The 23,728-nt window shown below is 56.6% G+C and overlaps 4 protein-coding genes across 5 annotated transcripts; 2 read left to right on the top strand and 2 right to left on the bottom strand.

Annotated features, from left to right (window-relative positions):
• The first annotated feature begins 266 nt into the window (after nucleotides 1-266).
• B4GALT7 (beta-1,4-galactosyltransferase 7) lies at nucleotides 267-2,843 on the top strand. The gene is made up of 6 exons (XM_057412068.1): nucleotides 267-366; nucleotides 485-808; nucleotides 1,444-1,669; nucleotides 1,941-2,024; nucleotides 2,197-2,301; nucleotides 2,489-2,843. Exons 1-6 carry the CDS (start codon nucleotides 320-322, stop codon nucleotides 2,642-2,644), a joined length of 942 nt encoding a protein of 313 aa, XP_057268051.1. The 5' UTR covers nucleotides 267-319; the 3' UTR covers nucleotides 2,645-2,843.
• A 4,532-nt stretch (nucleotides 2,844-7,375) lies between these two features.
• On the top strand, nucleotides 7,376-12,159 carry N4BP3 (NEDD4 binding protein 3). 2 transcript variants are annotated; one of them, XM_057411973.1, is made up of 5 exons: nucleotides 7,376-7,539; nucleotides 9,169-9,612; nucleotides 9,839-10,393; nucleotides 10,600-10,857; nucleotides 11,052-12,159. In XM_057411973.1, exons 2-5 carry the CDS (start codon nucleotides 9,199-9,201, stop codon nucleotides 11,622-11,624), a joined length of 1,800 nt encoding a protein of 599 aa, XP_057267956.1. In that variant the 5' UTR covers nucleotides 7,376-7,539; nucleotides 9,169-9,198; the 3' UTR covers nucleotides 11,625-12,159. The 2 variants fall into 2 exon arrangements, with proteins under 2 accessions (XP_057267956.1, XP_057267957.1); XM_057411974.1 differs by lacking the exon at nucleotides 7,376-7,539 and adding an exon at nucleotides 7,588-7,802.
• Nucleotides 12,160-12,953: 794 nt separating this feature from the next.
• NHP2 (NHP2 ribonucleoprotein) lies at nucleotides 12,954-14,195 on the bottom strand. Its single transcript, XM_057411952.1, has 4 exons — nucleotides 14,039-14,195; nucleotides 13,889-13,958; nucleotides 13,712-13,817; nucleotides 12,954-13,134 (listed from the first exon to the last, which is right to left on the bottom strand). The coding sequence occupies exons 1-4, from the start codon at nucleotides 14,187-14,189 to the stop codon at nucleotides 13,009-13,011; spliced, it is 453 nt and encodes a 150-aa protein (XP_057267935.1). The 5' UTR covers nucleotides 14,190-14,195; the 3' UTR covers nucleotides 12,954-13,008.
• Nucleotides 14,196-14,815: 620 nt separating this feature from the next.
• Nucleotides 14,816-21,090, bottom strand: LOC130600519 (bromodomain-containing protein 8-like). The gene is made up of 7 exons (XM_057411936.1): nucleotides 21,055-21,090; nucleotides 19,704-19,988; nucleotides 19,113-19,313; nucleotides 17,827-17,972; nucleotides 16,968-17,054; nucleotides 16,003-16,071; nucleotides 14,816-15,066 (listed from the first exon to the last, which is right to left on the bottom strand). Exons 1-7 carry the CDS (start codon nucleotides 21,088-21,090, stop codon nucleotides 14,832-14,834), a joined length of 1,059 nt encoding a protein of 352 aa, XP_057267919.1. The 3' UTR covers nucleotides 14,816-14,831.
• Nucleotides 21,091-23,728: the final 2,638 nt, after the last annotated feature.

Raw genomic sequence — 23,728 nt, 5'->3', positions numbered from 1 at the left:
GTATGGGGTGGGAAAGAGGGGGCTTTGCTGCAGTGGGGATGAAAGCCTGGGGGGCGTCCATTGGGGGTGGTTCCAGCTTGGTGTGGGGATGACCCGGGGGGGGTGTGTGTGTTCCCCGCAGGCTCCGGGGGTGACACGGAGGAAGGGGGGGGGGGTATCCTTGAGGGTTGCGGTGCGGTGCCCACCGGAGGGGGCGGCTGCGTGTCCCCGCCGGCGCCGGGCGGAAGGGAGCGGGGCGGAACGTCGGAGCCGGGCCCCGTTTCCGGCTGGGAGCGGCGGGCGCAGCCAGCGTGTCCCGCGGCGGCGCCGGGCGAGCGCCATGGGCCCGGCCCGCCGCAGGGCCGCGCTCCGCCTGCGCGGTGGCGGGTGAGCGGGGGGGGGTCCTCAGGGGTGATGGGGGGGGGGGATCGCGGCGGCTCGGGGGGTCCCGGCGGGCGCTGACATCCGCTCGCGTTGTGAGCCAGGCCCCGCTGCCGCCCGGCAGGTTCTCCGTGTTCCCGTTGTTCTGCCTGGCGCTGCTCCTGGGCTTCGCCTCCCTGCTCTGGCTCCAGCTCAGCTGCTCGGGCGAGGGGCCGGCCCCCGGCGGCGGGCAGAGCTGGGGGGCTCCCCTGCAGCCCTGCCCGCCCCAGGCCCCGCTCCCGCCGGTGGAGGATGAACCGTCGTGGGGTCCCCATCGCCTGGCGCTGCTCGTCCCCTTCCGGGAGCGCTTCGAGGAGCTGCTGACCTTTGTGCCCTACATGCACCGCTTCCTGAGCACCAAGAGGATCCGGCATCACATCTTCATCCTCAACCAGGTGGATCATTTCAGGTAACGTGTCCCCTTGCCACAGCGAGCGAAGGGAGTGAGGGGAACCCCCTTCCAAGCCCAGCCCCACCATGAGCACTGCACTTGCCTCTGGCAGTGTGAAGAGTAGGACCTGGGGAGAGATGCTCTCCCCAGATGTGCTCATGCTAGGGCTTACAGAAGAATGAGTTGGTGTTTTGCTTCTCTCTTCCTGAGCAAGAAGAGAATTATCTACCCCAGACATATCAGCTTGTTCCCTGGTGTCACCGGTCTATAGCACTAAACATCTGGGGATGCTGAAATGAACAGAAACGCCATGGGGTGCTTGGGAACACTGTCGCTTAGCCCCTGCTCGCCATTTGGTACCTGCCTGCAGCTCCAGTGGGTGCTGTGGAGCTCCCCAGCTGGCTTTGGGCAGAATGGAGCTTACTATAGCTCCTTGGGGTCTGCAGTGGTCAGACCTCTGCGTGTCACCGTGAGGCTCAGCGTAAGCTTCAGGACAGGCAGGTGAGGCACCCAGTGCTGCGGAGGCAGGGAACACTGTGTGTGTGTGTCCTGTTTGGGGACCAGTTGGACATATAGCATTGAGGAATACAGGAGAGGGATGTGAAGGGATGGTGGCAGCTGTGCATGGTGCTGAGAGTCTCTGTCTGTGGCAGGTTTAACAGAGCATCCCTGATCAATGTGGGCTTCCTGGAGAGTGGCAACGACACTGACTACATTGCGATGCATGATGTTGATCTCCTGCCCCTCAATGAGCAGCTGGACTACAGCTTCCCAGAGGCAGGACCCTTCCACGTGGCATCCCCGGAGCTGCACCCGCTCTATCACTATCAGACCTATGTGGGTGGTATCCTGCTGCTCACCAAGCAGCACTACGAGATGGTGAGTGCACAGGTGGGACATCATGGACAGTCTGGGGCAAAAGCTATGACACTGTCGTGGTGGACGGGCATACATTGTATGATCTACAGTTGGGATGGGGGAAAGGAGTCAACATGTTTGGGGTCAGAGTCTGCAGTGTGAGCTGCTTACGGACAAGGGTTGGGAGGCTGCACTGGTGCTCAGAGCTTGGGATGCTGGTGTCTGCTCCACTCTGGTGTGTGGAGTTGTGCTGGACAGGACCTCAGCTAGTATGGTACCCTTCTCATTCCAGTGCAATGGCATGTCCAACCGCTTCTGGGGCTGGGGACGGGAGGATGATGAGTTTTATCGACGTATCAAAGGAGCTGGTCTCCAGGTGAGTGGTGCTCTGTGCCTCCTAGGTTGAAATTGCCCTTCTTGTCTCCCCTTTGGGTCCCTAGCTGTAGCTGCCCAGGTAGGGACCCGGGGAAGCAGCCCTTCAGTGCTGCCTCCAGTAGCAGGCGCAGCAAGTTTTCTAGCAGCTTTACAGAAGCTCTGCTCTCTTCCAGGTTCGCCGTCCCTCTGGAATCACAACTGGATATGAGACTTTCCAGCACCTGCATGACCCAGCCTGGAGGAAGAGAGACCAGAAGCGTATCGCTGCACAGAAGCAGGTGAGATGTGAGACCCTTGTCTGCTTGAGGGGAACCACAGGAGATGCAGGCTGTGATCATCAGCGTGTGCTCTGAGCTCTCCTTGCTCGTGTTCTCTCCTGCCAGCTCTGTGCTCCCTGCCCAGGCTCTGGGTACTTCCCCCTCTGCTGGAAGCCAGCATGGGCTGAATAGTCTCTGTCTTCCTCAGGAACAGTTTAAAGTGGATCGGAAGGGAGGACTGAACAATGTGAGGTACCGGATCGAGTCACGGACAGCTCTGAGTGTGGCAGGAGCCCCTTGCACCATCCTTAATGTCTTGTTGGACTGTGACACAAACGAGACCCCTTGGTGCACATTTGGCTGAGCCAGTTGTGTCTCTGTGCTTGAGCCAACATGTCAGGGCTGCTGCCCAGCTGCTTGGACAAAGCAGGATCTTTGCAGTGGCTGATCGTGGCGGTGAGATGCAGAGGAACAGAAAAGGCCAAGAACCGGGCTTTGCTGGGTCTGACAGAAGAGGCTAAGAGCGGGACTCGGTGGCATTGCTGCAGACACTGGTGCTGTCTCCCAGGGCAGATGCAGGATGCTGCTCTGGACATGGCTGAGCTGCCACCCAGCTCAGAGGACAATAAAGAACTATTAGGGCACCTGTGTGTTTTGAGTGCCCTGGGCTGTGCCGTGCTGCTCCTTTTTCCTGCTCCCTTCAGCTTACTGGCTTCAGTGCACCCATTTCTGGCATGGACCCAGCTATACTCCGGCTGGACAGGTGAGCTGCTCTGGTTTGGAGTCCAACACAGTCCAAAATGGGCTTCAAGTGAGGTGGTGCCTGTGTTTCAGCTGCCAGGTACCCCCAGGGCTGTGCTGCGGTCACTTCATTGCAGGAAGCGGTTGTGCCATGCCCTGAGCCCCAGCATCCGCAGCTCTGCTGGATGTCAGCAGTTTAGGTAGCTCAGGACTTAAGAGGAGTGAGCAGGAGAGCTCTGGCCGAGCTATTCCCTTCCTTGCCTGCCTTCTGTGGCATGTGCTACCTCAGCCTTTTTGGGAGCATTGGAGAACCTGATGTCCCCCCGTAAGTGCTGTGGGAAATTGGATCTGCTCTGGCCCTGTATGAGGTACCCTGGGAAGGGCTGGCTGCCAGGCTCACCGCAGTGCTGGTGGAGCTGGGGTGATGGTGTGGGCGCAGGGCAGGAATTGGGACAGTTGCCCCTAACCTGCCTGAGTCAAGGGGAGCAAGAGCTTCCCTGGATGAGGCAGGAGCTGGAATGCTCCCTCAGAGGTGGGAAAACAGGGGTTTGGGTTGAGAGAGACGCAAGGCTGTGTGGGGCCCAGGCTGCAGATCTCACCCACTTTCTCTTGCTGCCAGGCTGGTTTCTCCCATGTTGTGGCAGGACAAGGGCCTGGGCTGCCTCTACCAGCAGGGTTCAGGGGTATTCACTTGCTGAGGATATCAAATGCTGGTCCCCCACTGCTGGCAGGGCTTGCAAGGGCTCTGCTGTGGGCTCAAGCACCTCACTGTGGATGTGGCTTGTCTGGGCCAGTGAGTGGGTTGGGGAAGGTGCCTGGGTCAGCCTTGGGGTGCTGGTGGGCAGGAGGTGGCTGGGCAGATGCGCCCTGCAAACCCTGGGTCTCTGACCTGCTGCTGCCAGAGCAAGAGCAGCCGTGGGAGGTGGCAGAAGCACTGATGCTGTGTGCTGGGAGAGTGCCCTGGGGCAGGAGACATGAGGAGGAAGTGAAGAAGAGGAGGAGGCGAGTGTCCTCTTGTGGCTGCTGGGAACAAGCTGCAGTGCTGGACCCAGGCAGTGGGAAAGCTGGGAAGGTGCCAGTGGGTGAGGAAGGGCACTGGGTACTGGCAGTTACTTGAGTTTGGTAGAAATCAGCCACGCCAGCACCTTTTGCTGGGAAGTGGGATGTGAAGAATTGGGAGGGACGGATGTGGGGGCCCACATGCCCTGCTCAGGAGCCAGCTCTCGAGTCCCAGGCAGCAGTAGGAGCCGTGGAGGAGCACGTGGTCCATATCCACTCATGCTGGGACCAAACAGGCGCTGTGACCTCTAGGATGCTTCTGCTCACCCTGACCTGCTGAGGGTGGCCGAAATGCCCACCAGCTCTCAAAGGAGGCCCCTGCCAGCGCTGGACTCCTCTCTGTCACCAGCCTGGCCTGGCCGCCTGCTGGGTGAGATGGTGCTGTGCTGCTCAGCAGTGGAGGGTGCTGGGCTGGCTCACAGATGGTGCCATGCGCTGGCTTTGAGGTCTTGGCATGCGTGTGGGGTTCTGCTGCCTCCTCAAGCTGGGCAGACCCAGCCGAGCAGCCGGTACCACTCCGTTCAGCCCCGTCTCCAGTGCTGGCACCAGGCCCTCCGCATTTCCTGGCCCCTTTCATCCTGGTCCCCTGCCTGGCACTTCCTGGAGCAGTTGCTTTGCCGGGTGCCTGCAGATGTCCCCAGACAGAAGTTGTTGCCATCCCAGGAAGATGAGCGGCCCCAGGGACATGGCACCTCCGGTGAGGAGCACTGGGATAAGGGAGGCACAAGCATCAGAGCCAAGTGTGGGGTTTGTGTACTGTGTAGGGGCAGCAGGATGAGAGAGGAGCGTCTGGAGAGATGTGGTGCTGTCTGCTCTCCATGCTGCTCTGGAGCTGGGTGAGGATTCCAGAGCCCTGTGGACTGGGGTGTGAGAGGAAATGCCTCCTGATGAAAGGGTGCACGGTGATAAGGATCAGGCCATGCTGCTTTGCATCATCCAAGGCCCAGGCAGACCCAGCCTCAGGGGATGTCCTTGCCCCAGGGTGAGGACATGCTGGGGACGCGCTACCAAAGAGCTCCCAACAACAGCCTCTGCAGCCTGGCAGCCCCAGAGGCGCAGTGCTATCTGGCATGAAGATTGCAGATGGGCTTGGACACAGTGCGTGGCTCCAGAGGTGTTCCCAGGATCCATCATGTCCTTCAGTGAGGTTGGAAGGAGATGCTGGTCCAGTGTCTCCAATGCGCAGGTTTTGGAATTGACCACCTGTATTGCAGGCACTTACCGGTGCCTGAACCGCAGCCAGGGCTGGCGGAGGCAGATCAAAGTATTTATCTGCACCATTCAAAATAGATGACACAGTTTCAGGCAGGTTTCATGAAGACGTCGATGTGCAGAAACAGAGAGCATATGTGCCCCTCGCACTTCGCTCAGCGCTAAAGGCTTCTCTCCCGCTGCCTGGCAGCTATTTCTCAGCTCTGCTAGCAGCCCCCTCATCCTCTGCTTGCTTTTGTGGAAGAGGCACCGTGCTGGAGACCCGGCTTCCTTTTATAGCTCTGAATGTGACTCCGAGGTCGCTCGGCTCTGTTTCACCCCCCCACGCACTTCGGTATTAGCAATGGCCCAGCGGGAGGGGATGAAGTTTTTCCCCATCGCCTTTCTGCAAGTGGATAGCACCCTGCCTGCTATCCCTGGAGCCCCACGGCGCTGAGCTGGAGGCCTCCTGGTGCTCCCATACTCTCAGCAACCCCGAGGTGGGGGTCAGGGTACTCAGGGGGCAGAGAGATCCTGCAGAGTCCCAGGCCTGCTGCCCCTTTGCGACCCCCTTCTGTGGCCCAAATTGCCATCAGTGAGGCTGCAGGGGAGCTACTGCATTTGGTTGGCTTTTATTGCCAGGTTGCTTGAACCGAGTGGTTCCCAGAGCTGTTTGCTGGCTGCCACATGAACTTGCTGTAGTATCGTGATGTAAAGGGACTGGGGACTGAAGGGAGCAGGGAGATGGGGGCTAGAGAAAAGCCAATGGGGGGCAGGAGGATCTCAGCATCCCTGGCTGTCAGAATGTCCCAGGCAGGGACGAGCCTTGGGGCGCTGTGGGAGCTGCCAACGCTGGGAGACATGCAGGTGGAATGTGGTCCACAGTGGAGACAGGAAACGGCGCAGACAGGAGGGAGGGAGGGGTGCGGCTGTGACCAGCACCCGCTGAAGTCAGCCTGGCATCACTGCAGCCTGCCTGGTCCAAGGCCCCGGTGGGATGCTGTTACATGCCTCTGCAGCATGTCCCTGTTCCTGCGGGCTGCTAGGGGTGCCCCATTCATAGCTGAGCTCTGGAGGATGGGAAATGCCACCATTGCAATGGGTCCCCAATTCAGAAGCCACAAGCTGCCTCTCCAGTGTACGGCTGGGCAGTGAAAATGGGCTGTGGGGAACAGGGAGGGTGGGATGCAGGGACCGGGTGCATGCCTTGGCACTGCACCAAGGATAATGTGAGCACGTGAGCAGGGCCCGGGCACAGTGTGTGTGTGTGGGTGAGCACTGGCAGCACAGAAAGGACTCTGGTGTGTGGTGGGGGAGCTGGCAGTGTTGGGGCTCTGGTGCATGCAGGATACATGGGTCCTGTACCCAAACTGGGGACAGAGCGGGGGCAATCCTTGCCCAGGGAGAGATGGGCACCGTGTGGGGCTGCTGCAGGTGTCCCGCTCCTCCAGGAGGCTGAATGCCCAGTGACCAGCTCTGCCCCGTGCCGGGATCCCCTGCTCCCTGTGCCTGGCACGGTGCAGGGGTGCTGAGTGACAAAACCGGCTCCCGGCCATGATGCGGCAGGGCTGATTTAGAGGGATGAAGCGTGTCGTGTCTCATCGGCACCAGGCCAGGCGCTGGGGCAGGTGGCAGCTCCCCAGAGGTTATTCCATGCCTTCATGGCATGCCACGGCCCGTGGATAGAGCTGTGCAGCGCAGGCACCTCTGGTTAATCCTGCCCCCCCCCCCGGGTGCTGTGTTGGGAGCACAAGGGGCTGTCCTACAAAGGGAGGATGCAAACAGTGCCCCACAGGACCCGTCTGCCTCCCGCAAGGGCGTGGTGAAACCATCGAGGCTGGGCAAAACTCTTCTCCCCTACCCTGGTGGCCCAGGGGAGGGAGAAACGGCCTGCTCCTACCAGCCCCCCCGCCACGGTGATGGGCACCGGCGATCGGCTGGAGCCGCTGCTGCCGGTCCCGGGGCTGTAACCGAGGGAGTTTGCAGGGGGCTCACCTCAGTGGGTGCTCGGCGCTGCACGCAGCCAGCCCGCCCCGGACACCGCCCTGACCCGCCCCGCCGGTGGGCACGGCCGGGCCGTCCCCTTTCCTCCTCTTCCTCCTCCCGCCCCTTCCCGCACCGCCGCCGCCGCCGCCCGCCTCCGTGCCGCGATTTGCCGGTGCCGGCTCCGCCCGCTGCCCGCGCGGCCGCGGCCGAGGGGCGCGTTCAAACACGGCGAGGGAAGGAGCGGCGAGAGGAGCCGAGCGGGATCGCAGCGCCGCCGGCATGGTGAGTGCGGGCCCGGTGTGCCCCCCCCACCCGGGGAACCCCGGTGCGCTCCGGTGCCCTCCGCCGTGCGGGGCTTTGTCCCGGACTGCAGCGCGCTCGGCCGGGCCCGGCCCCGGGTTCCGACCTCCCCCTCCGCCTTCTCCGTGCCGGAAATTCCGGCCGTGCTCGGTGGAGGCTGCGGGGAGGTGCAGGGGGGGCTGCGGCGAGGCGGGCGCGGGAACCCCGCAACCCCCCCGGTTCCCAGCCGGAGGCCATGGGAGAAGGTTTGTGGCCGGCTCCTGCACTGGCAGGGCTGGACGGGGGCAGGGCTGGGGTTGGGACCAGATCTCATCTGGCACCCCTGGAAGGAGCCGGGCTGGCCGGACCGGTGTTTTGCCGCCTGGGGGGTGATGCCCTTCCCGCCGCAGGCAGGACACCTTCGGGCTCCCCCGGCGTTTCCCAGACCTCCCACAACCTGACCTACTTCCTCGGCCGCCTGTGCCGGGAGGAGCTGCTGCGGGGCTCGGCCCGTGCCAAGGGCTGGATGCTGTGAGCTTCCCCCCCATGGGGACATCCATGTCCCCCATCCCCGTGCTCCGCGGGGCGCCCCGATCCTCCCAGAAGGTCCATCCCTGCTGCCCTTCATGGGGTGCTGATGCCCGGAGCAGGTGCTGGGTTCGCAGAGGGAGGTGACAGCGCAGGCCGGGAGCTGTCAGACAGGTTTGTGCGTGGCAGCAATTAAAAGCGGGGTGTTTGTTTACCCGCGTGTGGTGCTGAGAACCAGGGCAGCTTCCTGGGTGTAACCCGGCCTTCGAGCCCTCGGCGAGCCTGGGAGCCACGGGGTGGAGGGGCTCTGCCTCGCCCCTTCCACACTCACTGCGTCCCCTCCACCGGGGCTGCCCATAAAGGGCTGCGAGGGCCATTGTCCCCCTCAGAGGGGGGGAGCCAAGGCCGAAGTCATCCATGCATCCTTCCTCCCCCGGCCACCTGCGCAGGAAGCTGCATTGTCCCGTCTGCTTCCTGCCCCTTCCCGCCGCCCTCCCACCGTGTCCGGCCATGGGGTCCCCAGCACGCACGCAGCTGCTGGGCTGAGGCTGTCTCGTCACCGCCCGGTGTTGGGGTGGGAGTGCCTGGGGATGGAGGGGGCCATGGGGAGGGCTTGAGAGCTCGCCCTGTGTGGTGTGGGAGCCTGTGCTGTGCGGGAAGTGTCCCTGTGGAGCGGGAGATCTGTGTGTCCCTGCACGCGCTGGGGAGGCCAGGCTGGGTCTTGGCCCCAGGGTCATTGTGGGGAGGTCTCCGGGGAGTGACCGGGCGTTGAGGTCCCCGTGGGGTGTCGCGGTGCTGCGGGGCTGGGGCTGGCGCCAGGCCCGGGCGAGTGCTGCCGGCTCCCAAACTCGCCTGGGCGGCAGGTGCCTGTTCTGGTGGCGGCCCCGTCCGCAGGCGGGAGGTGGGGCTGGGTGTGGGAGGGAAGTGCTCCAACATGGGGGGGCATCGGGGGGAACCCCAGCACCCTGCTCACCTGGCTCCCCCAGGGCCTGGCAGGACCCTCCCAGCACTGGGTTGACCCTGGGTGCCAGTTGGGAAAGGCGGTACCAGGGGGTTTGAAGTCCCGGGCTCCCGGCATTGCTGACTTTGTCTCTCCTTCGGCAGTGCTGGTACTGGGCTTTTCTCTAATTCTCCATGGCAGCAGCACAGGGTCCTGTGACCTGTGAGCCCGACACCCGCATCCTCTGCACCTACCTCTCCTCGGAGCCCGTCGGCGTTGTTGGCAGCATGGGAAGCGTGGGCAGCCTGGTGGAGAAGCAGGATCTGTCCCCACTGGAGCTGCGGGCCCCAATGGGGGGCTCACGGGGGCTTCGGCAGCCTGATGGCTTGTTGCGGAAGGGGCCGAGCCAGCGGGAGCTCTTTGGCTACCTGCATGGGGCCAAGAAGGAGACGCGGTCGGAGCGGAAGCACCAGACGTCGAGTGCCTGCTATAAGCGAGACTATGAGAGTGACCGTGAGAACCGGTCCCCTGAGCGCTGCTCCCGAGAGCACCACCGTGGGGCTGACTTCTCGAAGAGCTCCCTGCCTGAGAGGGGCCGATTCGACAAGGTGAGGCTGTGGGTGCCATGCTGGGCCCCGAAATAAGTCTTGTTCTGTGGGAGGATGGGGCTGCAGCAGAATGGTCTGTGCCCTGGATGGGACGTGGGGATTTGAGGATGTCCAGGGATATGGGGCTGGGAGCAAGCAGAGTCTCCCTGGCTCCGGGTGCCTGTGTGTGCTGGTGGGTGGTGCTGGGCGCTGATGGGCTCATCCTGACCTTGCTCTTGTTTTTCAGTGCCGTATCAGGCCCTCAGCCTTCAAAGCGGTGGCTGGCAAAGGGCTGGTCTCCATGCAGGGCCTGTCCTCTTCCAAGGGGCAGAAGCTGTCCAAGAGCAATGGGAGCCTGCACACGCTGCTGTCTCAGAGCAGCACAGCAGCCTCACAGCACGGCCCACTCCGGACCCACCTGCTCCATGCCATCAGCCTGGATGAGGCCTCCGACTCCAGCCACAACTCCATCCAGAGCTTCCCTTCCTACGGCTCCCGCCTCAAGCCTGCCCAGAGCCAGTTCAGCGCCTCCATGGGCCATATAAACCACATCGGGGGCTCCTTGGACAGGGTTTCTCGGAGCCCCAGGGACCCCTTGGTCTCTGAGAAGGTGCCCTTGTCCTGCAAAAGCATGGCCACGCTGAGCCGGCTGCAGAGCCCCGGCGAGCCCCCACCGCCCTACGAGTTCACCTACTCACTGGAGGATGCGGTGAAGCAACTGGAGGACCGGCTGCAGGAGACAGGAGGAGAGCTGCGGCAGCTCAAGAGGAGCCTTAGTGAGACCGAAGACCCCTTCACGCAGGTGAGCTGTGGGGCTGTGCTGGGTACCCTGGGTGGGGGTTAAGGACACCAGTGTCTGGGTGGAAGGTGAGTTGAAGGAGCTGGTGTCCTGCCATGGTGGGTGATGGAATATCTGAGCACGGGAGGACCCAACATCATGGGACCTTCTGGGGCTGCCCTGCACAGGGCAGACTATGGATCCTCACAAGCATCAACCTGTGTTGGCAGGCGTTTGAGGACAAGCAGCGGCTGTGGCTGGACGAACTGGAGGATCTGAAGCAGATGTACATGGCGCGGCTGCAGCAGGTAACGCAGCAGGCGCAGCGCGGGCAGCGGGCGCTGCAGCTGCAGCTCTACAAGGCACAGCAGGAGAAGAAGCGGCTGCAGGAGGAGCTGAGCATGCAGCACTGCCAGTGTGAGGAGTCCAAGCTCCGGCAGCCACAGGGAGAGCGCGTCAGCCCCAAGCTGGAGGAGACCAAATGGGAGGTGAGTCCCCTTCCTGTTGCACCCTCCTGGTTGTGGGGTTGGAAGGGAACAGTGGTTCCATGTTCTGGTGTCATTCATGGCCATGGAACAGGGACAAGCCAGGTGTGGTGCTTGTGGTCTCCCAGGGATGCTGTGGTGACAACCCAGGGTCCTGCTCCCCCAGCCCTTCCTCACTGCTCACCTGTGCCCTGCAGGTGTGCCAGAAGGCAGCAGAGATCTCCCTGCTGAAGCAGCAGCTCCGGGACACCCAGGAGGAGATGGCTCAGAAGCTGGGTGAGATCTTCAGCCTGAAGACACAGCTGCGGGAGGCCAAGGCGGAGGTCCAGGCCAGGGACTCCCAGCTGGCACAACTGGCAGACTCCTTCCAGAGTGCCCCAGAGCCCAGCGCCGCGCTGCCGCTGGGTGATGATCCCATGCCGTCGTGCCAGGACTTCCCTGGCTGTGAAACTGATGACTCCAAGTGCCGGGGCCTTCACAGCGACACGACGGAGCCCCTGGAGCGTCAGGTGGAATGGCTGTGGGCAGAGCTGCTGCGGGAGCGGCGCCAGGGCCAGCTGCAGGCTGTGAACTTTGAGCTGGAGAGGAAAACCTGGCAGGAGGAGAAGGAGAAGGTGCTGCGGTACCAGCGGGAACTCCAGGCCAGCTACATGGAGATGTACCACCGGAGCCAGGCGCTGGAGCGGGAGCTGCGGCAGCTGCGGTCGGAGCCCAGGGATCTCGGGACCGACTCGCCGTGGATCGAGCGTGTGGAGTCCTCGAAGATCTAGTGGTGGGATGCTGGTGGGACTGTGATGGGGGAAGGTCTTGTGCTGCTGCAACGGGACGATCTCAGGGTCTGCACAAGGACTGGCTGCCCAGCGCTGCCCTGGGGTGAAGGACTGTTTGTGACAAGGGAGGTTTTCCTTCTTGCAGTGCTTCAGGCCCTTCTGGGGGGTGTCTCTGGAGATGGGGGGGGGGGGTCACCTATGCCAGGGTGGGGGTCTTGCATGTGCCCCGTGCTCTGACTCCAGGAGCGTTTGCCCTGTGCTTCCTTCTGCCATAGGGGCAGAAACCAAGCGCCCTGTGAGACATTCCCTGTCCCTCCTGCTCTGTGCCCCCTGTTCCCTACAACCCCTAACTTAATATCTTGCTAATGAGAGGCTCAAGCTGTGTCTCCAGCCCCACTGCCTCGCTGTGAGGGTTCCAGCTGCTGCTCAGCAGTTGCCCTGTCAGCAGGGTCCTGGTGCTGGCAGTGCCCTGTTCCTGCACTGGGCTGTGTTGGTGCCATTGGGAAAGCAAAGGAGAGAAGCCTGAAAGTGCTGGTGCTCAGCTAGTACTTTCCATGTCACCGGTACTGGGGTACTCTGCAGTGGAGGGTGGTTAGTGCAACTTCCCTGCAGGAATCCCTTGAGCTGAGAGGGGTGAGTGCCTTGTGTGAGGAAAAGATGGGAACCTGGTGCCCTGCCACCAGGAGCTGGGAGATGGTCGGGGGGGCATGTGGGCAGGGATGCTCCCCGAGCTGGGGAACCCCTGAATCCCGCCTCCCAGAGTAGCTGCTGGGGAGCTGGAAGGAGCCCTGCTCTGAGCCTGTAACCGCGGAGCCATGGGCCAGCCGGGCCAGCTCTCCTCGGCCTTTCCTGCAATAAACCCGATTCCATTCTGTCCTGCCCTTGCTTTCCTCGGGTGCGGGGATAGGAACCGACCCGGGGCCTGCAGTGCCTGGGGAGGGTCAGCGGGGCCGCCTCCCCCTGGGGCTTCCAGGCAGCCGCCACGGGGTGGAGGCGGCGGCCCGGGGCCGGCGGTACCAGTCGGGGCGTCAACCGGGGCTGAGTCACAGCCGGGCCGGGGCCTGCGCGACCGGCTAGGCCCGGCAGACAGGCTTCGCCCCCTTCCACCGGGATGGTTTAACCCAGCCAGACCTCCTCCCCCTCCCGCCGCGTAATGGGCTGCACCTCATGCCTCAACCGGACGCCCCCTTGCGGCTCGGCGGCCCCCAGCCGTATGCTCCCCCCGCCCCGGAACAGAATACTGGGACCGCATCCTACAAACCCCACAAATAGTCTTTATTCAACCCCAAAACACTCACCCCTTCCCCCGCCCCCGGCCAACGCCCGCAGCCGCATCCCCAAGAAAAGAGGGGGGGGTCGGAGCTGCACAACCCACCCCGGCTCTTCACAGTGGGAGGGGAAGAGACTCCACCTCCTCCAGGCATTCATCGTAGGTCTCCTGGTACTCCTCATGTGGCTTGATCATGATCACGCAAGTCGGGCGCTTTGAGCCAGCTGCGGCCCCCAGGTCCTGCGGGACAGAGAGAGGTTGTGGGGGGGCTGAAGGGCACCAGGATGCCCCCCCAAGGTGAGGCCCAGCCTTTGGCAGACACACTTCACACCCTGGTCCAATGCAAGGAAGAAGTCTGCCAGCCCCTCTGGACTCCTGCTGGGTTCAAGAACCGTTTTCCCAGCTCATCTCCTGCATCCCAGAATGTGGCACGACGCTGGACCTCCTGCACACTCCACGCTCCTTCTCCAGCATGGGAGCCAGGGACTGTGGAGCTGCCTGCACTGGGGACAACATCCTAAAGGCTCCAGCCTATGGGGGAAGCATGTTCCACTACCCCTTCCCAGGAATGTCCATCACGCCACTGGGCCAGTGCCTGTTCCTGGGAGCAGGCAGGTACCAGCTCATAACTAAAGGGGAAAACAGCTCCCAGAGCTCCTGTCCCTCGCAGCTGCAGGGACACAATCATGGCAAACAGCTCTGTGGTCCCACGTTGGAACACTCCCATCCCCTGGTGCAGGACCAGGTGCATTACGCAGGCACCAATCTGTGCCTCTCCAGGAAGGCTCATCCAGGCTGCACAGCCCCAGACCCTTACCGACTTGGAGGGGACGTATGCATAGGGGAGGCTCCTGTCCTCGCACATGATGGGAATGTGGCAGTACACATCGATAGGCTGCGTGTCGCCGGCCAGCACCGTGATCCTGCAGGGAAAGCCCGTGTCAACCACCGCGCCGGGCAGAGGCTGGGGCAGCGGAGTCGGGACAGCGCTTACCCCTTCTCCCCCTTGTTGATGAACTTCTGGACCTCCTTCACACCGCGACGGATTTGCTTGTGCTTGGCCGCTGCAAGAGAATCACACCGTGAGGGGGCTGCGCCGCCACGGCCCAGGCCCACCGCCGCCATGCCCCGGTGCCGGCCAGACCTTTCCTGATACACTTGTAGAGCTTGCGTGTCAGCTTGCGGGAGGCGAGCGGCCGCGCGATGGGGTTCAGGAAGTCGAGCTGCTCCCGGTACGAGAGCTCGGGCGTCCCCTCAGCCTCCGTCGCCCCCTCCGCTTCCTTCTCCCGCGCCATTGCCGCGCCGCCGAGAGCTTCCGCTTCCGGAGCACGCACGGCACGGCAGCCGGGAGTGACAGCTCCACACCTCTCCGCCAGCCAATCGGCAGCCCCTCAGGCACTGCCCGCCCACCGCGCCAGCCAATGGCGAGCGGCCCCTTCCCACCCCCGCGGCCGCCTCGCCGGGCTTCCCCCGCTCTCCCGGCCCCGCTGTCGGAGATGCTTTTTCAACACGGGCCTTTACCGGGCTCCGGTGCGCGGGGCCGCAGTGCCCAGCCCCAGCCCCTCAGGGAAAGGCAGCGTTACGGAGCCGTCCCGCAGCGCCCTGGGTGCGCACTGCAGAGGGCTGCGCCTGCCGCATCCCAGCTCCTCACAAAAGAGGATTTTCCCCCTCCCTTCTTTTTGTCATCCCAGGGAATCTGTTTTCCACTGCAGGGCTGCGCTGCTGCTTTTACCAGGGGAGAAAGGAGGCCCCTTCCATGCCCCTTCTAGAAACCATTTTGTTCCTCTTCCCATCAACCTGGGAACAAAGGGGGATAAGCCGCCCCTGGGGGATAACTAGTCTTGCTGCAGTGTCAGCACAGCCCCTAAGCACCAGCAGACCCCCTGAGCAATGGGGACAACACTGCTCCAAAACCAATGGGGCTTGGACATGGCTTGTTACCTTTTCCCCCACCCCAGCCTGTCCTTTGGGCACAGGAGGGCTTCACCCAACATCTGCAGCTGCTCCAACACCTCTCGCTGCATCTCTATGGCCATGTGGTGCACGTGGTGGTTGAAGCTGTTGTACATCACCGCGTTCTGGAACATGAGCATGAGGTCGCGCTGGAACTGGACCATGGACCGAATCTGTCCCTTTGACAGTCTTCTCTTTATGCTGGTTAAATCCATGGGTCTACAAGACAGAAGGAAAATTAAACTGCAGCCCAGGGCCAGGCATTAAGGCTCTGCATGAAAGTGCTTGTCCTCGTTCCAGCATGTCCATGAAAGCACAGCTATTTGCTGTCAATTTTATTGCTCAGGACAAAGAGGGGGAAGTCAGAAATGCTTTTCAGACAAAAGTAAGTTTAGCCAATGTGACACTTGCTGTCCAGTCAACTTGGCAGGTCATTAGCAGTCACCTCTAAAAAAAACCCTGATGCTGAGCTCCAGGGAAGGCAAGCAGAGCAATTCTAATTAGTCTTCAGGAAGCCCAGGTTTTAGTCCAGGAGAAAGAAAAGCTACTAAAATAGGTATCTATTAAAACCCCTTAAAACTGAATGGTGCCACTAGCAAAAATAGCAGTGCTGATAAGGGGAACATGATGGAGAATAAATATTACTTCTCTTATTTTGACAGAATGAGAAAATGAATGGCTGCAGAGAGCACAACTGTGACCAAAATAGAATGTAACTGAGCTCTGAAAAATGTCCTTAATCTCTCTGGGAAATATTCTTGTGACCCAATTCTCCCCTCACAGTAAAACACCTGGGGAGCAAGCTGTGGATGAGGAGAGAGTATCTACTGAGGCACATGTTTCCAGCATGGGGAGGAGAGGCTGCCGAGCTGCAGAAGCTGGATCCCCTGCTCAGGCAGGGCTCACAGCTGCATGGGTTGTGCCTGGAGTAAGTCAGCAAAGGGCAGGCAGAGCTCCTTTCAGTGCCAGAGTCAGTGCAAGCTTCCAGGTTCTAATCACCCAGAAGGGAGTTTTAATAAAAGAAATCAGTGGGAGATGCTGGTGACAGCTGAAGTCTGGAAAAGGATGAAGGAAGCCACTGGCCCTTTGGAAACCAGAGAAGACCAAAAGACCCAGACAGAAATCAACTAGTGAGCACTTCCTCTACAAACTCACCTCTTTACCACATCTCTGTACCCAGGGGCTTGTTTCTCTGACACCGCCTTCAGGAATGGGCTGCTGTACCTACAGCGACAAGCACAAAGAATGATCTGTCTGCTTCTCCACCAAAGACAGTATTGCCACATGGGCCAGTGCTTGCTTCTCCCTGCTTGCCATGAGAATCACAGAATAGTTAGGGTTGGAAAGGACCTTAAGATCATCTAGTTCCACCCCCTGCCATGGGCAGGGACACCTCACACTAAACCATGTCACCCAAGACTCTGTCCAACCTCAAACACCGCCAGGGTAACCTATTCCAGTGCCTCACCACCCTCAACTCTGTTCTCATGAGACCTCACTTGGAGTATTGTGTGCAGTTCTGGTGTCCTCAACATAAAAAGGACATGGAACTGTTGGAACAAGTCCGGAGGAGGGCCACGAGGATGATCAGGGGACTGGAGCACCTCCTGTATAAAGACAGGCTGAGAAAGTTGGGGCTATTTAGCCTGGAGGAGAGAAGGCTGCATGGAGACCTCATAGCAGCTTCCAGTATCTGAAGGGGGCCTATAAGGATGCTGGGGAGGGACTCTTCATTAGGGACTGTAGTGATAGGACAAGGGGTAACAGGTTAAAACTTGAACAGGGGAAGTTTAGATTGGATATAAGGAGGAAGTTCTTTACTGAGGGCTACAGCCAGCATCTGGTGGCTGGCAGGACACGACAAGGCAGGAGGCTGAGCCCCTTGCTGAAAGCTGGCTGTGCCAGCTGTGTAGGAAGCAACATCTGGGCTCTACCATGTGAAGCAGAGGAAATAAATATGCAGTGTTTTCTCCAGCTTTGCTGCACACAGCTGTTCTTGCTGCGAGGACAGCCTGTGGTGGCTGCTGTGGAGGGGAGGACAAGGCTTGGTGACACAGGAGCCAGAACTCAGGGCAATGTGTTCAGGGGCCATGTCAATCCAACCCTTTGCCCCCACATACCTGTGACTGGCTATCATCTTCCAGATGGACAGGAGCGTTCTTTTGAAGAGCAGATGCTGCAGGGGGTTCTCCCAGCTCAGCTGCACCCTGGGAAGGGAATGCATTGCCAGATCATCACACTGGAGACAAAGTAGGAGGCAGCAGTTCGTTAGCACCCACCACATTAAGGTGAATGAACTGCAGAGATCCTTTGCTGTAGCTGTGCGAAGCCTCTCAGGATGAAATGGTGTAAGCCATTTGAGATGGTGGATAACCATTTAGTTGTTCATTCTGCATCTGAATGCACAACTAAACATCCTGAATTCAGGAAAATGCAGAGCAATAGGTAGAAACCAGAGCTGAGCTGAGCTGAGCAGCTTTAAAGGGCAGGATCAAGTTCGACGGAAAAGCTCACACTACTCTGAAGTTCAGAACTTTACTGAGGAGTTTTTATTTAGTTTCTCATCCCCCCAAACCCATGGTTTTCCTTCAAAAGGCAGCTCAGGTGATCACACACATGTCAGAGCCTGTGTGTGACTGACACCTGCACCTGCCTAAAGGTCATGCTGTCTTAGAAGCTGGACTTGACATTGCTTGACAAAGCACGATGTTCAGATCACACAAGGCTCAGCTCCCTTGACGAATTTGCCTTGTATTTTCCATTTAATCTCCTACTTAATCTTCTCACTTCATCTTAGGATCATTGCCCCAGAATGCTGGTAGATCCATAGTGACAGCACAAGTTACCTCCTTCCCTCCTGTTCTCCTTGGCTCTCTCACCTTCCTGGATGTGACCTGTGTCATACATTTGTTCTCATGTGAGACAAAGGAAACAACTCTGTTCTGCTGCACCTTCAAGAGAGCAGAACAAACTACTTACAGCTGCGTGTCAGCAGGGCTAGTGGAGTCCAGCACAGGGGCTGCAGAGGTGTTATCACTATCATCTTGATCCTGGGCCTGATCACTCATCTCCTGTGGATGTGGCTCACCAAAAACTTGTTCTCCAGAGGTCTCTTGAGTCTTGTCCTGAAGAGCACAGAGGAAAAAGATAAATCTAAAATGGCAGCCCATCACCTGAATCCTTTATCTAGAAGCCAGCCTGCTGCTTATCCCTTTACTGCATCCAGTCTCAGCTGGGAGCTAGCTTGCCCTCCTTTACTGGAGGATGATGCTTAACCTTATTCACTGTGCATTCCAGTAACAGCTCACCTCTTGGATCATAACCAGCTCAGGCAAACACAAACACCGTGGGGCTGACTGGTGCCCAGTGTTGTGTCTGTCTGCTTTTCTGGGAAGAGTCATGGATGCAGAGAGGGCAATAAGGAGCTGAGGTAAGATTGCCTCGGGCTCAAGACATAGGTAACAGGAAATCTTACAGTGCAAAGGGATTGTTTCCTTACAAACTCCCACATGCATATGACAGAACAGACTCAGCCAGGAAGGAGAGTGATGTTGTAGTGATTTGCCAATAAAATGTAGAGAGTGCAGAGGCTTTTTGGAGTCCTGAAGTGGGATTATGTGCAAGGGCACCTGAGAATCTTCAACAGATCTGAAGCAGAGAACAGACTCCTCAGGAACAAAGTGGACACTGTGCTGTGGCTGGCTTTCAACACTGGGAAACTTGTGAGGGAACTGCTGGGAATAACACCAACACCTCACAGGCTGGTGGCAGCCCACAGCCCCCTAGACACAGGACTGATGCAAACCCAGGCTAGACAGTGCCTGCTTCCAAGACATGATGGTCTTCAGGGGCAGATGGTTATTGCTATCACAGCTACGTGGGCCTGAAACCAGCCAAGCTGTGTGCTGCATAACACAGCAATTAGAACAAGGCAAGTATTCCAGTCTTGCCTCAAACCTGAGAGCAGACTGCCAGCTCTCATGAGTCACCTTTACACTGCCAAGGAGCAGTTCCTCCAACTCACATCTGAGGGTTTGATTTGCAACAAGCTTCCTGTTCAGAAAGATACATATCCATACCTAAAAACCACATCCTTCCTCTCATATATTTCTTTTGCATTCCCCTCCCTGCTGATTCCTCCTGTGTGTCCCTGTCTCCCCACTTGGAACCTGGGACTTCCCCATCTCTTCTACAGCTGATTTCCTTTACTATCTCTTGACTCTCATCCAGGCCCAGAGGCTCTCTTAGGATCACCTCACCCCTACCTCTCTTCCTGGGAAGCGTTTCTCATCTTCTGCCAGGATGTGTAGCTGACTTTCCTCTGCTCCCGAGACTGCTATTCCTGTGTTTCTTTCCTGGCACCTTACGTCTTCCCCATCACACTGCTTCCCAGAGCCACAGTGAGCCCACCGAGTCCGTGATGACTCTGCACTGCTAATGCAGAGAGGTTCCATCATCTGGGTTACCTGCAACATGGAGATTTACAGCTTCAAATTCTGAAGGCAAAAGGAAGAAGAAATAAACAGCACAGATGCTATTTTTGCTTTCACTCACTCACGCCTTTCCATTTTTAGGAATCCTTGCAATATCTCCTGATGAAGCCCTGTGTTGTTATTGAAGTTTGAGTTCAGTGACATCTCTGTGCTTTAGGTGAGCTGTTTCAGCAAAGCAACTGTATTTTTGTGATGCCAGCTCTAAATGGGAGGAAGGGCTAAGGCTTGGGGTAGGGAGCAAGTGAACTTGGGGCATCTGCTCCTCCCCCAGACTGTTCCTGTGTGTAGGGATGGTGGAGCCCCTGATAACCCTCATCTTTCAGGAAGATGCCACCCACTTTCTTGTCATCCAAACAGTCTTACCTCTGAGAAGACCTGGAGAAGACTGTCATCTTCACATGGACTCTCTGCCTTTTGGTAGACTTCACTATCATCCTCCCAGAGAGGATCACTGAACTCTGGCTCACAGTCTGCCTCTTGGCTGCTCTCCTCTAGCTTCCCCATGGCCACCTCTTCAGTATTCCTCCAGCTCCCCATGTCCAGATCCAAGCTTGAATCCCAGCTATGAAGAGACTGGAAGTCACTGTTCTTCTCTGACTCGCTGTGAGACTCTGTCTCAGACTCGCACCACACCCAGGTATGTCCCACCTGCAAACAAGCATAAAGAGACAGCAACGTCTTTGTACCCTGATCCAGAACTGCAAAGCCCAGCTCATGTCCTGACATACTCGAGAGCCAAAGCATGGGAAGGACTCTGTGAGGTGAGCAGCCTGCACCTGAGCCCACATCACAGCATGTGGTAGGGCTGTAGTTCTACACCACAAACCACCACTTCAGATCAACTGAGCTTCAGGTTTTCTTGTGCCTGTGCTGTGCTCTCCCCCAGCCCAGGGGTCTGTGAGTTACTGTGCTCGGGTGATGCATGTTTAAGGTGCCAAAGGCATTCAGTAGAAAGCTCAAACCATGTCACGCTGTGGCTCCTGAGAGCCAACTGGGGCAGTTGTGAACACCTAGAGACTCCAAGGACAACTCACTGAAGTTCCCTTTGCTGCCCATTTATATTTACACTTTTTACATAAAAACATTTTATACTGGAAATAACTTATGACAAACCCCACAGGCACTTTGTTTTGAAAGTGACAAATGTGATTTAGCTGGATGGTGGTATCTTGTGTACCCAGTGAGAAGAATTATAATCACATGCTGACGGGACAGTTCTACACAGCTCAGAAAATAAAAGCATTCTTTTAAGAAGGAGGAAACCTTTCATTTCATCTCTGTTCACTAGTCCTTGCCTAAGTGTCTCCTGCTGCATAAGTCCACTATGAGTTCTCTAAGTCAGGGAACTGCTTGCAGAGTCACAGTAACAACAATAAAGACTGCAAGAAAAATGTGTATCTTGCCACTGAACTCAGTGCTGGGTGCTGTACCTATGGAGAATTCTATGCATTAATTAGCAGTGTCTCTACAGCTTTAATTATGTACAACCTAATTTTCCCAGACTTTTGAACAAGCACATTTCTCACCAATTTCCTTTTGCATTCTCAGGGCTGCTAGCACAGCTACAGCTATAACTTGTGGTACAAACTTGTTTGCTTATTTTATGAACTAGGAGCTAGGATCTAAAAGGCTGTTCTGAAGCCTCTTTCAAAGTTAACTTCAGCGGAAGCAGATGAAATATGATGAGGTAAGAGATAACATTTCCTGCTCTCACCTTCCAGCTGAAGGAGTTGGCAAACTGTGATTTCATCTGAAGAATAACCCCATGCCTAAAGTGCTTTCCTGCACCAGCAGCAGAGCTGGCTGCACATGCAGAACCAGACACCACAGCTCAGCTAAGAACTGAAAAGCCTTAGCCCAGGGTAATCCAATCACTTGTCATCATCTTTCTGTATTCCAGTTGAGAGGGATAAGGATTTTCAAATCAGGAAGCCCAGGGAACTTGGGCATAAGCATTGATTAAAAAGCTCTTTGGCCTTATGTTCAGTTTTACTAAATCCTGGAAGACTCAAGATGCCAGAGAGCAGAGCAGCAGCATCAGTGCAAGACAAGTAGGATGAGCGAAATGATTACAGACGGCTTAGTTCCACACCAATTCTGTACCAAAAAAAAAAAAAGGACAAAATGATACAGACTTCAGTTCTTAATTAAGAACTGGCTGACAGCTCTTAATTATGTTGGCTACGTAATTCACCAGCAAGGAATCATTATCAAATTGGAAAGTTTTAGTTCGCTTTGGAGAGATCAGGCACTGTGCAACCCTTGCTGATACAAGAAGCTGTTTGAAATAAAGATGATGGCCTTTAAAAGGAACGTACACGTCAAAACAAGAAAAATGATAAAAGCCTGAACCCTGGTACATGAAACGCAGAATTCACAATAAAGTCGGGAAAAAAAAGAAAGAAAAAAAAAAGAACAATTTGCTAAAGACATAAAAGCAAATACCAACAACAAACCCCATCAAAAACATCAGAAGTAGAGAGCTGCCAGATGATCAGTGGGGATGACGCATGATCAGTGCCAAACATCTCAGTGGAAAATAGGGCCAGTTGGAAAAACCATATTAATCATCGTTATCAGCAGTTGCCACAGAGGAGATCACAGGAGACTTTCATTTGGAATGGGTCTGGGAGACTGTTTCTAATTAAAATGTCAATGGCGGAGATTTTAGAACAACTCAAGGGAGGGACTAAACTCATTAAGATTCACTTATGGATCCTAAAGAAGCTTAAATATAACATGACTATGCCTATACTGTGTAACCTGTCACTTAAGTTAGCCCCAACACAGGAGAACCAGAAAGGTTGCTTTTATCTGCCTGTAACAGGGTGGCTGTTGGGAGATGCAGCACAGTAAGCCTCAGCTCTGCACTAGATAGATTAGAATGAAGCATTAGGAAAAATAGAATTAGTAGTCAGGGTGTGAGATGATGAACTGGGAAAGAAGCAATGAGGCTCTGTAGAGAAAATAATCTCTTAGATTTTGAAGATCTTAAATGGCATTAGAGATTATTAAAATGTTATAGGACAAGCAAAAAGGTTGAGAGAAAAATATCTGGTTAAGAGAAGAAACCAATGCTAGGAATGAACAGCAATGCTTTCCATAATGAAATCAAGTTACTAGTGGGCATACTAAAGGTCCTCCCATGTGCTGCAACCTCAGTTTTTCAACACGGACAAAGATGGGTCAGAGTTGTTATAGAGAGGGAGCCAGACTCTTCTCTGTGGCCAACAGTGAAAGGAGAGGGGGCAGTGATGACAAGCTGCACTAAAGGGAATTCAGACTGGATGAATGTTTACTCTGTGAGGATGGGTAAGCACTGAAACCAGTTGTCTGGAGGCGTTAGGGAATCTCTACTCTTGGAGATGTTCAGAACTTGACTAGACAAAGCTCTGAGAAACCCAATCTAAATTTGAAGGTGGCCCAGCTTTGAGCAGCAAGTTGCACTAAATAAATGTGCAGAGGTCACAGAATCATACTATCAGAAAATTGTATCTTACTTAGAATCACAGGATCAGAAATGGGAACCTTTAAAGGTCATTCAGTCCACCCCCCCCAGCAACAAGCAAGAATGTCTTTAACTAGGTCTGTTTTTTCAGAGTCCCATCCAGCCTGGCCTTGAATGTTTCCAGGGATGGGGCACCTAACACATCTGGGCAACTTGTGCCAATGTCTCACCGCCCTCATCATAAAGATTTTCTTCCTATATCTAACCTAAATCTGCTCTCTTTCAGTTTAAAACCACTACCCTTTGTCCTACTGCAAAAGGACTACTAAAAAGTTTGTCCATAAAATAGATGAAAGCCAAAAGAACCCTGTAACTTTTTGTGCTATGAAATTAACCACCTGTGATCTCTGGAAAGTGAGGACATAAAAATTCTTATCAGAAGTCTGTCCCAGTTTTAGTAGTGAAGGAAAATTAACCAGTAAACAAACCAAAGGAGTCCACATTTCTCGCATCAGTAGAGTGATTCTTGGTGGAAATACCCTCAGCTGTACATGGACTCAACACTGCAGACACAACCAACTCCAACACAAAACTCGTGAAAATCAGGAACTCTTACAAGGTAAGGCAACAATCCCTCTGGTCTGAATCACAGTGACTCAGGTTCCTGCAACCTATGTCAAAAGGCTGCACCCTATACATTCTGCACAGTGTAGACCACTCCCAGCTACTGCAAGGATCAGGAAGGATAATGTTGGGGGTTTTCCTCCCCCTGGAAGTTCACATCGGCAGAAAATTCGCATGTTTCATCTCAGAGGTCGTATGAGCAGAAAATGACTTGAGAATTGTCACAGAGAACTTAAACCTCAGTTAAGCATCCATGTTGCTGAGGAAAAGAACCATAACTTCCAGTAGAGAGAAGCAGTTCAATTGTGAGATCAAC

This window comes from Pezoporus wallicus, unplaced genomic scaffold, assembly GCF_028554395.1.
Source record: "Pezoporus wallicus isolate ANWC-B61680 ecotype Strahan unplaced genomic scaffold, APGP_CSIRO_Pwel_v1 contig_6354, whole genome shotgun sequence".
Classification (NCBI taxonomy): Eukaryota; Metazoa; Chordata; class Aves; order Psittaciformes; family Psittacidae; genus Pezoporus; species Pezoporus wallicus.
This window is presented reverse-complemented; position numbering and strand designations above follow the sequence as displayed.

What these genes read in the sequence shown, in the direction of transcription:
- B4GALT7 (XM_057412068.1), top strand. Translation starts at nt 320, where the DNA reads ATGGGCCCGGCCCGCCGCAGGGCCGCGCTCCGCCTGCGCGGTGGCGG. An exon ending in TCAAAGGAGCTGGTCTCCAG is followed by an intron (nt 2,025 to 2,196) that starts GTGAGTGGTGCT and finishes GCTCTCTTCCAG; the next exon opens with GTTCGCCGTCCCTCTGGAAT. An exon ending in GTATCGCTGCACAGAAGCAG is followed by an intron (nt 2,302 to 2,488) that starts GTGAGATGTGAG and finishes TGTCTTCCTCAG; the next exon opens with GAACAGTTTAAAGTGGATCG.
- N4BP3 (XM_057411973.1), top strand. Translation starts at nt 9,199, where the DNA reads ATGGCAGCAGCACAGGGTCCTGTGACCTGTGAGCCCGACACCCGCATC. An exon ending in AGAGGGGCCGATTCGACAAG is followed by an intron (nt 9,613 to 9,838) that starts GTGAGGCTGTGG and finishes CTTGTTTTTCAG; the next exon opens with TGCCGTATCAGGCCCTCAGC. An exon ending in TGGAGGAGACCAAATGGGAG is followed by an intron (nt 10,858 to 11,051) that starts GTGAGTCCCCTT and finishes TGTGCCCTGCAG; the next exon opens with GTGTGCCAGAAGGCAGCAGA.
- NHP2 (XM_057411952.1), bottom strand. Translation starts at nt 14,189, where the DNA reads ATGGCGCGGGAGAAGGAAGCGGAGGGGGCGACGGAGGCTGAGGGGACG. An exon ending in CTACAAGTGTATCAGGAAAG is followed by an intron (nt 13,959 to 14,038) that starts GTCTGGCCGGCA and finishes ATTCTCTTGCAG; the next exon opens with CGGCCAAGCACAAGCAAATC. An exon ending in ATCAACAAGGGGGAGAAGGG is followed by an intron (nt 13,818 to 13,888) that starts GTAAGCGCTGTC and finishes CTTTCCCTGCAG; the next exon opens with GATCACGGTGCTGGCCGGCG.
- LOC130600519 (XM_057411936.1), bottom strand. Translation starts at nt 21,090, where the DNA reads ATGAAATCACAGTTTGCCAACTCCTTCAGCTGGAAG. An exon ending in CCAACTCCTTCAGCTGGAAG is followed by an intron (nt 19,989 to 21,054) that starts GTGAGAGCAGGA and finishes GCTTGTTTGCAG; the next exon opens with GTGGGACATACCTGGGTGTG. An exon ending in AAGATGATAGCCAGTCACAG is followed by an intron (nt 16,072 to 16,967) that starts GTATGTGGGGGC and finishes TTGTCGCTGTAG; the next exon opens with GTACAGCAGCCCATTCCTGA.